General features: G+C 38.7%; 1 protein-coding gene across 1 annotated transcript in view; it reads left to right on the top strand.

Annotated features, from left to right (window-relative positions):
• nr3c1 (nuclear receptor subfamily 3, group C, member 1 (glucocorticoid receptor)) overlaps window positions 1-11,959 on the top strand; it is a 42,428-nt gene extending 30,469 nt beyond the window's left edge. The window contains exons 3-9 of the mRNA XM_079838771.1: window positions 2,481-2,629; window positions 5,741-5,857; window positions 6,006-6,287; window positions 6,368-6,512; window positions 6,832-6,962; window positions 7,097-7,254; window positions 10,042-11,959. Coding sequence (XP_079694897.1) covers window positions 2,481-2,629; window positions 5,741-5,857; window positions 6,006-6,287; window positions 6,368-6,512; window positions 6,832-6,962; window positions 7,097-7,254; window positions 10,042-10,194 — 1,135 coding nt within the window. The 3' untranslated portion in view covers window positions 10,195-11,959. The remainder of the gene's footprint in view (window positions 1-2,480; window positions 2,630-5,740; window positions 5,858-6,005; window positions 6,288-6,367; window positions 6,513-6,831; window positions 6,963-7,096; window positions 7,255-10,041) is intronic.
• The last annotated feature ends 864 nt before the right edge of the window (window positions 11,960-12,823 follow it).

Below are 12,823 nucleotides of genomic sequence, written 5' to 3'. Positions count from 1 at the left end.
ATATCATTTTCTACACCGTAAATCATAATGATACTTCAGCTGTTTGTCTTTAATGTAGCATTTGGTCAGTGAGCTACGCCGCTGAGTGCTGATGTTATAAAAGCAGATGTTATCTGTTATTGCATGGAAACATTCATGCTGTCTAAAGAGGATATGCAACTCTGCTCTCCTTTTCGCATTGCTTCACTTGATGGATTTGCATGCAAGCCACTGTTTATTTTATTTCTACTACACTGTGAAGGCCTACTTGTATTCTGTCTTACTCTCGTGCTTAATGCCTGTGTAGGCGTTGCAATGTGGCTTCATGTAGCCAGTGTGGAGGTGGAGCAGTGCTAAATGTTTAGGCTACATTCAGCCGTCGCCCCCTGGTGGCCAGTCTAACATCCTTTATGTTTTGTAATCATTGCGTTGTCTTCTAACTACTTATGAATAATTGTTGTATCATGTTTTCAGTGATAAATGTTTTTTTTATAGCTGATGGTTAGTTCTTGTCATTTCCATTGAACAGTGTTTTCACCCAAAAATGAAAATTATACCATAATTTACTCACTCTCAAACAGTGGTGGAAAGAGTACTGAAAAAGCATACTCAAGTAAAAGTACTGTTACTCGTCAAAAATGTAGTGCTATTAGAATAAAAGTACCTGTTCTTAAACACTACTCAAAGTAGGAGTTAAAAGTAGCCCTTTTAAAAGTACTCAAGAGTAGTGATTATTATGCTATGAATGTTATTCCACCTTATACCCTGCAAATTAAAAATGTAGCCTTCTCTTTTATGGATGATTCTCAGTAAGAACAAAAAAACATGAGATCACCAACAGTATTATTATACATATTTATTTATTTTTGACTGCTAGCACTAAAAATACAGCCATGTAACATTTGAGAAGGCAACCAATAATCTGGTAACATTTATGACAGCCATTCTATAGAGGTTTTCTTGCGGTTAATTCAAAAATGTTGCAAAGCGTTGTTAAAAAGTTCTTTCTTTTCAAGAAGCGTTCATTGTACTGCTTTAATTTCAATGGATGTTTTCTCTGTAAAAAGAATACACTTCAGAAATCAGAATCGAGTAACAATTTTCACCACTGATTATTTTTTGCTTGCAATTAAAAAATAAACCTGATTTAAATGTAAATCTGATGTTTTATGAGAGTTATTTGCTATATACATGGACTAAAATTTTAAAATCGCCATGTGAGAACACATTACATTAAAATATTCACTTCAATAAGCTGACCGAAAGCAGGTTAATGTGTTTACATGCTGAGCGAAACCGATGTAAGGGACACAAATCTAGCAGTGACGATCCGTTAATGCCTAATGCACTCTGAAGCCTGGCAAACAATCAAGCTAAATGAAGTGTTTCCAGCTGATGGCACCGCAAGCTTATGCGGCGCTAACAGAATATGTACCAGTTGTGCGTGTATTAGAAAATGTAATATTCTGCAGTCAATTTTTTATAATTGTTTAAGGATTTCAGTCATCATACAGTAACCAGCAACAACCCCCTTTCATAAAGCGCGCGTGCCTCTCACTCTAGGCTGGACGCTATCATGGTGATTTGACGGGAGTCAGGACTGATTATTCGCCTTAACCAATCACGTTGACAGCAAAGAAATAAACAATATAGCGATGGCAGGTTTAGGGAAAATAGCGCAGTAAAAGTACAGATACAGCACTTAAAATGTACTAAAGTAAAAGTACACTGTTTTTAAACTACTTAATAAAGTACAATTCCTGAGAAAAATTACAGTAACGAGAGTATTTGTAATTCGTTACTTTACACCACTGCTCTCAAGTCATCCTAGATGTATATGACATTCTGAATATTTATATTTAAAAATGTCCTGGCTAATCCAAGCTTTAGGCAGTACATTTAAGTTAATAAAGTCATTTTGAAGCGAATCGATGGGTTTTTGTAAGATATACATATTTAACACGTTATAAAGTAAAATATCTAGCTTCCGGCGGACTGCCTTCAATATTTAACTTATGGAAAAAACGTAACTGCCGCGACGATGATGTCGGACATAGCGCAAGCATTTTGAACTGTGAGAGGTGTTACACTTTCTGCGTAAGTTGAAAATGGAAGGCGGTCTGCCGATATTTTACTTTATAATGTCTTAATATGGATATTTTTCTTACAAAATCCATTGATTCACTTCAGAAGGCCTTTATTAACCTCCGGAGCCGTGTGGAATACTTTTATAATGGATGGATACATTTTTTGGGCTTCAAAATTTGGGCTGCCATTATAAAGCTTGGATTAGCCAGGACATTTTTTTTTTATATAACTCTGATTGTATTCATCTGAAAGAAGAATGTCATATACACGGTACACCTAGGATGGCTTGAGGGTGAATAAATGGTGTAATTTTTGGCTGAATTATCCCTTTAATTCATTATTATTAAAAATCTTTGAACACTATTTTTCCTGTACATTAATATACATATATTCCTGTGTTCTGTGTGTTTCAGACCTGAAGAGGGCACTGCCACACCCTCAGCTGTTGGAAAGTCCGGCGTGCACAAGATCTGTCTGGTGTGCTCCGATGAAGCTTCGGGCTGCCATTATGGCGTCCTCACCTGTGGAAGCTGTAAAGTCTTCTTCAAGAGAGCAGTCGAAGGTGAGGAATTCCTGATACACCTGCATCTTTGTTTTATATCTGTGGCCATTGCTGGATTTATTGTGCTTTCCCTTGAGAAAAATAAGTACGCTTTAGCTTATTTTTTAAAAAGAGTACTTAACACAGAACTAATATAACAAAATTGAATATAATGTTTTTGGATACATAGTGCAAATAAATTAAAATTTATTATAATTTAAATTATATTAAAAGCAACTAGCTGAACTTTAGAGTGATTTTTTAAAGTTACATAATCATATGTAATATTATAATTACTAATATTGTCTTTGAACTATGGATAAAGCGTACTGCTGAATATAGGGGTGGGCTTTATGACCAAAATATTATATCACGATATGAGAGTAATTTTATTTCATAATGACGAATACATATCATGATTTAGTTATTTTTGCTTTGAATAAGGTTGTGATAACATTTCTCTTGTCACAGATTAAGATAAAATAAGAACAAGAAACCCATTACAAGCAAATAGGAAAAAAACTACAATGGAACTAAACTATAATTGTTTACATTTATTCTTATTAAAGTTTTAAAAGGGATTCAGTCAATTGCAGTGAGAGATTTTCTCTCTTTTGTTGTTTGATTAACTTTAATGACAGATAGCAGCCAGCAATGATCAAATATACTGATTCACATGTGTTTTCTTTCTGCTAAGCACCCTCAAACGAAAGCAAGAGCACCCTCAGTGGATACTGTAATAATATCATATTGACAAAATAGATTTGGTAAACATTTGTGTTTGTGCTCTGGAGAACATCAAATGTTTCTATTTACTACATGTTTTTGCAGCGGTGATCAATGTAGCCAATCACAGACATGTTTGTTGATCTCTTCAATGCAGTGACCAATCAGGGGTGTGTAATTTAATCTGAATCCACTCAGCGGTTAAAACGCCAGAGTTTTTGTTTAGCTGAGTTCTGCACGCTCGCAAATCCTCTCAATAACTCTTTCCCCGCCAAACACAGAATTTTCGTTATTTGTGAGAAAACGCTTCCCTGCCAAACACGGATTTTTTGTGTTTTCACTGTTATACGCTAGGGGGCGCTTCTACACATCTTCTGAATGAGTACAGAATCTCCTGATCAAAACACAGGCGAGGAAGACGCAAAAAAAACAAGCGATCGTATGTAAGCAGACGCATACGTAAAATAACGTGATCATCAACATTAAACATCATATAAATCAAAACTGCCTAATGTTACTGAATGAAATGTCGACCCAGGACGAACTATAGGACTGTGCAAGTATTAGGGGTGTTGATGGACTCAATCTGGTCCATCTGTGTTTGATCATCCCTCTGAATCTGATCTGGATGTAGTCTTTCACAAAAACGTGATTTTCTCAGCTTTTTGTTCAAAATGTAGCTTTTTTATGATATGTACCCATATTTAAAGGTGTCATGAACTGGCTTTTTAAAAAAAGATTATACTGTTGTCCGAGGTCAACTTATAACGTTTGCGTGGTTTTTACATTCCAAATCATCACAATGAATAAGTAATAGACTATTTTCTACCCTGGTTTTGAGCCTCTCTCAGGACATGCTCGGTTTTGATGGGCGTGCCGCACTGAAGACTTGGAAGTAAACGCCCATGGCTAGGACTGGATAAGATTAGCATATTTAATGAGCTTCAGCTCCCCTGTTAGTGCATGGGGGATTGTTTTGAAAGCGTGTGGAGAAACGCTCACAGGGCTCGCAAAATGCCTTTATCAAACAAACACAATGATTTATCTCTCATCCACCCGCGATTGATTGGAATGTTATTTTTTTTATTACTTGGCCTGCCCGATCGGTGGATAACCGCGACCCGTAGACACGCACACAAGAAAGGAATGTTATTTTACTATTTAAGACGTTTTGGTAGCCCGTCTGAAAAACACATAGGCCCGGGACGTTGGGCTTTGCGAGCCCTGGCCTTTACCGTTACAAGTCCGAGTCTGATCACGAATGAACCAGTAACACCTCACATAAAGGATTCTCCAGCCTGTGACAGCGTTAGACAGAGTTAGACACGTACACATAATCAATACGATCTGTAACAATGCAATACTATCACATATAAAAAACATGTTTTACTCACGTAAGTGTGTTGCACCATTACTGTCGGATCCAATATAGAAGGCACAGCATTGTGTTTTAATCTCAATATGTCTGCAAATCCAGTCTCGACCTGTATCTTGTTTACAAACGATTCTGCTGTGAAATTAAGCGAACAAACGCGCAATGTCTTACACACGTGAGCTGGAACCGGCATGTTTATTGCTCGGTAGCGCGATACGTTTAGCTCCGCGAGTTGGTGGGCGGGGCTACAGAAGCAGGCGTACATATTTATCTGTTGAGGCGGCGTTTCTGCATTCTGTGACGTCAATAGTCAACATATTCTGAGATTGATCGTTTTCTGGGCCTGGTGGCAATAAAAGCTTTTCTTTGACTAACAAGGAAGTTTTCAGCTCTGCAACTTACAGGATATTCTTAAATCACGATGAACTTTATATATCAAAGGCTCAAGGGAAAGTTGATTTCTCAATTCATTAAGTGTTGATAAAACGCTAGAATAAAAAGTAGTTTTTTGTTTGAAAGCAGAGGGTCTGCTCTTTCTTTTGATGTATGCTCAAAATATATGCTTAAAGTACGCTACATGCACATACAATACATTTGAGCACATTTCTTTTTCACAAGGGTTGAAGGATGACTGGTGGTAACAAAAATATGTGATATTCTTTGCCTCTGTCTTTCCTTACCTGATTATGCAGAGTTTGAGACCACGTCCTTCCAGCATGATCTGACTTTTCGCTGCATGTCTATTTCAAATGACTCGTACTGTGAGTCATTCGTCTGTCAAAACGCCTTTTATTCTGTGGGTGTTGAAATGTATCTCTGCTTGACACAGGAAATGCATTCGGATAATATGCAGACAAATAACGGGAATAGGATTTCTGTACCAGTTGAACTTCTGTTAATTAGCATATATTTTAGCGGCAGAAATGTTCATTGGGCGCATTTGTGCATTTAAGTTGCAAATTCATGTTTGACAGTTCCTGTGCATGATGAGGGACGTTCTGTCTAATCCACACTACACTTGATTCTCATAGGGCAACACAATTATCTGTGCGCTGGACGGAACGATTGCATCATTGACAAAATCCGGAGGAAGAACTGCCCTGCCTGTCGTTTCCGCAAATGCCTCATGGCAGGCATGAACCTAGAGGGTAACACGAAATGTTGAATTTATTACATAATTATACCAGTGTGTTCCTAAATGTCCGTTGAGATTTATAACAAATGTAAAATTCAATCAATGGAAATGCATAAAGTTTGAGAACTGACTATTGTAAACTTTCCTCATTCACTGCTCAGCCCGTAAAATCAAGGGCAAGGGCAAAGGCAAGGTAATCCAGCAGCCGACGATTCCAGAGCGCAATCTTCCTCCACTGCCCGAGGCCCGGGCACTGGTACCCAAACCCATGCCTCAGCTGGTGCCCACCATGCTGTCACTACTAAAGGCCATCGAGCCGGACACCATCTATGCCGGATATGACAGCACCATACCGGACACATCCACACGCCTCATGACCACTCTGAACAGGCTGGGTGGCCGGCAAGTGGTCTCTGCGGTCAAATGGGCCAAAGCTCTGCCAGGTAGAACTTGCGATGTCTTCAAAAAGTTCTGTGAAAGATCTTCAACCGCAGAACATACTAAAAAACTCTGCTCTTTTTAGGCTTCCGGAACCTTCACCTGGACGATCAGATGACCCTCCTGCAATGTTCCTGGCTGTTCCTCATGTCTTTTGGACTAGGTTGGAGATCATACCAACAGTGTAATGGAAACATGCTGTGTTTCGCACCAGACCTAGTGATCAATGAGTATGTATCTCATTTAACAGCCCGTGTGCTTTAACAACCCTGTTGAAAAAAAAAGCATATGCTGGTTTAAGCTGGTCATGTGCTGATCCTAAGAAACTAGCTCCAGGATCAGCTTATAAACTAATCATGACCAACAAAGGACCAGCTCAAACCAGGTGCCATGCGTCAAAATATACCCAACCAGCATATTATTTTTTTCAACAGGGAAAGCAAACATTCCCAGTGTTTAACCAAGGATCAGTTTTATAGGAACATATTTACATTGGCAGTTGAACTGCTCGTATAAGCCCAAATAAGAGTTATTTGTGTCTGTCCACAGAGAGAGGATGAAGTTGCCCTACATGAATGATCAGTGTGAACAGATGCTGAAGATCTCCAATGAGTTTGTGAGACTGCAAGTGTCCAATGAGGAGTACCTGTGCATGAAAGTCCTTCTTCTCCTAAGCACAGGTGAGCTACTTTAGAAGCCATTGATACTTGATCCATATATATGGTTTAGGGTTCTCTGAAAAAGCAGAATTATTCATGCGGTGTCAACCACAGGGAACCATAACAAAATCTTTTCATGTTTTGTGGTTTCTCAGTACCGAAGGAAGATTTGAAGAGCCAGTCGGTGTTCGATGAGCTACGAATGTCTTACATTAAAGAATTGGGCAAGGCCATTGTGAAGAGAGAGGAGAACTCCAGCCAGAACTGGCAGCGATTCTATCAGCTCACTAAGCTACTGGACTCCATGCACGATGTAATGCAGTTCATCCTAATTAATGCTCTGCTCCAAACCCTAGTGAGCTTCCCGGCTGTCTCCTGTCTACATAGGTGGCTGCATTACAAGGCAGCATCCTAACTGAGAACACTGTGCATAGGCAGCAACACTATGCGTCATACTAATACCGCTCGGGAGACTCGATTCAGCAATTTATCCCAGTAGAGCATTGCATGTTGCTATGCTAATGATGCAACACTCTCTAATAAGGATGAAAATACATGGCACACACAAATATTGGATAAAATATATTAAATTCTTTAAATAGTACTTAATTAACAGCTTTATACTATATATTATAGTAAAATAATTGAATTGATACTTTCAGCATTGAAAGAAATAGATATTGTAAGCTATCTTGGATTTTTTTAGCTGACATTATTGTAATGCCTTTTGGGATTCCCTTCTCTGCAAAGTACATATGCAATGCTACCTTAGATGAATCATATAAGGCAGCATATAATATTTATGCTTGGTTTTTGGAACAGCCTTCACATCAGGAGTTTTTCTATGATGCAGCCTGCTGGGGCAACTCACTAGGTTTTGAAACAGAGCAAATGTCTTTAGTTTATCTTTTTGCTGCATAAATGATTGTTTTAGTTGAAAAACAAATTGTAATAAATGTAAGATTTTTGGATTAAAATATCCAAAAACCACTAGAACAAGGACTGCGCCATTGACCATAGCGCAGTATTTTTTGTGTTATTTAAAGGGCTCCAATAGGCGGGTTCACAATGCGCGTACAATCTTTTTATTACACACACAGGGACACGCATCAGCACACAAACATTTTTAAATATTAAAAATAGTCTTTCCGCTCGCAAATTCCACCATATGATGTTTTATTAACAAGGTTCGGGAGGAGCACGTTCAGATATTTGACACAAGTGGAGAGGACTCAGCTAATCAACAATAAGAGGTGTGTGTGTGTGTGTGTGTGTGTGTGTGTGTGTGTGTGTGTGTGTGTGTGTGTGTGTGTGTGTGTGTGTGTGTGTGTGTGTGTGTATATATATATATATATATATATATACGCAGCAGTCCTCCGTTTGTTGACAGTTATCAGCATCCCTCCACCACCCCTTCTCCACACTTTAAGTTCTAACCACTTACATCGGGCCAAATTCCGAGCTTGTAGCCCTCCCCCTGGACAGCACGCCAAATACGCATTTAAATTTACTCTCTTTAAATTATATTATATAAGTCTCATGAATAAGAACTCGTGAAGTAAATAGCGAATCCGCTATGGTGCAAGCGCAACTGGCTTTTAAAGGGAATGGAAGATGAGACTCTGATTGGTTTATTTCACGTTACACCCAAAACACACCGATGAGTCATAATTAGGGAATAGGGGCAACCCTTTTAGACCAGGCGCGCTGATCATTATTTCCATCGTTAAACTAGCAAAAGTGGATTCGGACATGCCCTAAGTGCACCTGCGCCATGCACTTCAGACCATGTGCTTAGATCGTTAAAATAGGGCTCTATGTCTTATTGTTTAAAGGGTTACTTCAGCGATTAGCATTAAGCTTTGTATCAGTAGAAACCTGGTAGTATATTCAAATCATGGTACTTTTCCCCCTGAGACAAGAAAATTATGCATTTTATTTCTGGAAAAAATCCTCCAATGAAGCACAGAATGTAAATGCGCACGGCCGCTCGGCTCGGGCATTAATAACGGTGCGGAGCAAAGCGAGTGTTTCAACTTTTCAATGAATTTCTATGAAAGTTAAGCTTCCATAGGCATGATCCTAAAACGCGCCAGACTGGACACACGCTGAGAATGACTGCCGCGTTTACCTCAGCTCTTCGCTCTCGTGATGAATGAAATCTGACTCCTGCTGCGTTTGTCCCGTGCCTTTCGTTCGGCTCACTCACACTTTATTGAAAAGACAAGTTCAGTTTTTAATTGTAGTGTCTATTCTCTAACAGAACAGAATTTTTTTATTACTATGAAAATCAAAACGACGGTGGGGGCGGTGTCATGGTGGGCAAGTGATAACCAGTAGCCATGGCTTTGGGAGTGGCCTCGTAGGGCAGCGAAGCAAGTGCATTCTGGGAGGGACAAAAATACATTTTCTGTCTTTTCTCAGTCTAGAAGGCACCAAATTCAAAAATAATGTCACATTTCTACTACATAAATGACCCAGTTTAAATACACATTCATCTTCCCAGCGCTGAAGTACCCCTTTAAATCTCGTTTTCTTGATTTACCGCAAGTACCATGTTTTACCATGCTTAATATCAATCGAGCTCACTGCAGTGTGCAAGAAGTGTCTCATAATAGCCGCCGAGCGAACGCATTATTAACATAACTTTCAACACATTCAAATGTATGCAATATGGTAAAACAGCGCTGCGTTACCCCACATACGCATGAGCGGAAGCGGTCGTCTGCGGCATGATAAAAGCTCCACTGCTGTTGAGCCGTGTGTTACGCTCGTCTCTCATTAGCAATCGCTCCAGCGGCTTTCAGCCCCACCCGGCTTCATACAACAGTAACGTTAATAAAGCTTTAATACATTAGCTCATCCAGGAATATCGTCAGATTCTTTTTCACCGGCTGTAGAGGTGAAGACGACAACTCCCATGATTCCATGAAATCAAGGCATCATCAAGTTACGCCTTTGTTTTGAATAAGCGACCTCTAGCGGCGAAAATCCCTAACATGATTCACCGTCTTACCCTATTCACTTGGAAATAGAAGTAGAGTGCATTGCAAATGCTGTTTACAAAGGTTGAATCTCTAACCCCTCTGTATCTCTCCAGATGGTGGGTGGACTCCTGAACTTCTGTTTCTACACGTTCGTGAATAAAACCCTCAGCGTGGAGTTTCCCGAAATGCTTGCGGAGATCATCAGCAATCAGTTACCAAAATTCAAAGCTGGGAGTGTCAAGCCGCTGCTCTTTCACCAGAAGTGAATCTCCTCCCAGCAGCAGGACACAATGCCTTAAACATCCACCCCGTCCCCTCACTCTCACTCCATCCGAGACAGAGCAGAGTGAGAGCGCTGCAGCGCAGGGGGGGCGAGGGGTGGGACGGTATGCAACCCAGCACTGAACTCCACCATTGACCAGAATAGAGTAGAGTCAGGCGAAGAGACGGGTAATTACAAGTTATAAAAAGCTAACAAACGGCTGAACTGTTGAACTGAAATGACATAACCGTGAATTTTATGGATAAGGTTATCCCATACATGTCGTCTCAGGTGTTTGACTCCCAGCATCAACTATAAGTAGAGGAAATCTAATTGTCTAAAGGTCACTTACTATGTAGAGTATCACATGTGTTTTATTTTTGGAGCAGATGCAGCACCACAGCACTTACAGTCCACTATGTGCAGATTATCTCTTTTACGTCAGATTATCTTCAATGATCATACTTTATAACAGTTTAAAATAATCATTTCAAATAATATGTACAGAGATAACGGCTTCAGCCTGGTTTGAAGAAATGAAATGCATTTTGTATAACAACATATCTTCACCGTTTTAAAACAAGTCATGTCTTTAACAGAATTACATATATACAGAAAAAGGGAAAATATGTGCCTTTTTTTTTAGCTCGTTTCCTTTTTAGCTCGTCCACACCAGACATCTGCCACCCATCGTGTTAGGACTTCTTCATAGCTGATTGTACTTTTATACCCACTTGCACTTGTAATTTTATTAACGGCTGTTTTTTTTTTTCTTTGGTTTTTTTGGCAGCTTTGTAATCAGTGGATTGATAAGACATCTAACGATTATTTTTTACACTGATCAGTCAGTCGAGAAATGCAAATCGAGCACTTTCGCTCCTTGTAAATGCTTTAAAGGGGCTGGTTTAGGTTTGTTCTGCTGAAAGGTATATTCATGTCAAAGAAAGCCATTTATTAATTTCACCCGTTGATTCATATAGGAATTATGCAATGTGAAACATGAGTTTTGTTTTTATGTGTGTGTCGTAATTGTTCCTTTATTGTCGCTGGCTTACATAGTAATGCCACAGTATATACAACCAAAACAAAGGATGCAGATTACAGTAACTATAACTTTATGAATTCATACAGACAGATATTTTTTAATCGCCAGATACAGTACAATCATGCTCAGCTACACCAAACATCAACTCAGGCCCATTTCATTTATATTTGCAGCACTTCTCTAGTTCTCTACGGCCAGCGTATGTGTTTTTTAACCTTTTTTTAATCAGGTCTAGACTAATCCATTAAACTAACCTTGGCTGTCTGATCGTTCAGTCAGTCGAACTGTGGCGCAGGAGCAGGGTTAACTCTGGGAATTTCTACTTGCCTGTATTGTTACAAACTGTTATTTCTGTGCCAAACATGTATCGCTTTCAATTTGTACCATCTAAAACTGTGCTCATCTTAACAGTTGTAAAAGGTATATGTATTCAAGAGAGGGAAAAGATAAGATAAGAATATAATGTCTTCTGTTATACATCTTGTTTAATACGTGAATAAAAATCAGATGATATCTCCAGCTTCAAACTGCTTAGCATTGCATTGTGTGGTACAGAATTAGCGATCAGCACTTGTTTTCACATTCTAATCAATATCTGAGCAGCACTTTTCACTTTGCTCTCCTGTTCCTACATCATATACATATATATGATACAAATAAACAGATGTATTTACATGAACTTTTGCAACGTCTAATAAAATGTTCTCTTAGATCCTATAGTATCAGCGGTTGCCTGTCGTGTTGTCAGAATTCAAAAGCAAGGTGGGTGACCTTACGAAAAATAGGTGTATTCAAGTGTGCTATTAGTATACTTCTTTCAAACTAAAAATAAGAAAGTGTACTTTCAGTCTTTTTATGTACTTCGCAGAAATTGCACTTAAGCATACTCGACTTATACTAAAAGAAATGTATATTGGGCCTTTACTTTTACTCATATTTTTTGATCGAGATATACTTCAAACTACAATTACGTATTCTAAGTATACTTGGCTTGTAGTTGTGGTAGTGTACATAGGAATTTACTTCAAATCTAATTCACTCTTTCCCCGGTTATCCATGTTACCGGTAATCCACTGTTGTACGGTAGTAGGGGGTGCGCTATTACGTATCTTCTACAGAATCTCCGGATTAAAACAAAAGTGAAGAAGCAGAAACAAGTGATAGAAGCTTGCTTACGCTCATTTGAACTGCATCTGTATATTAGTAGTTTACTATTTTAATACTTGTGGTACTTTTTTGTTTTGTTTATGAAAGTACACTTTGAAGTGTACTCTCAGTAAACTACTAGTTTACTACTGTTACACTTATAGTACACTTAAATGTATACTTGTATATGCTAAAAGTGGGCCAATTTAGTACCAATCACTATTGAAATAATACACTTACAAGTTTACTAGTACATTGATATTAGTATACTTACTACATAAAGTATACTTTAAAAAAAAAATCATAAAGCTTTAACTTAATGCAGTGATTCAGGCTGGCTTATCAGCCATTTCAACATGTGCTTGGTTGCCAAAATAGTCATTAACCCACTTCTTATGGGGTGAAGGTCAGCTAACAAAGAGGAAAGAACTAGTAAATAAAA

This window comes from Gobio gobio, assembly GCF_949357685.1.
Source record: "Gobio gobio genome assembly, chromosome: 16".
In the NCBI taxonomy this organism is placed as follows: Eukaryota; Metazoa; Chordata; class Actinopteri; order Cypriniformes; family Gobionidae; genus Gobio; species Gobio gobio.
This window is presented reverse-complemented; position numbering and strand designations above follow the sequence as displayed.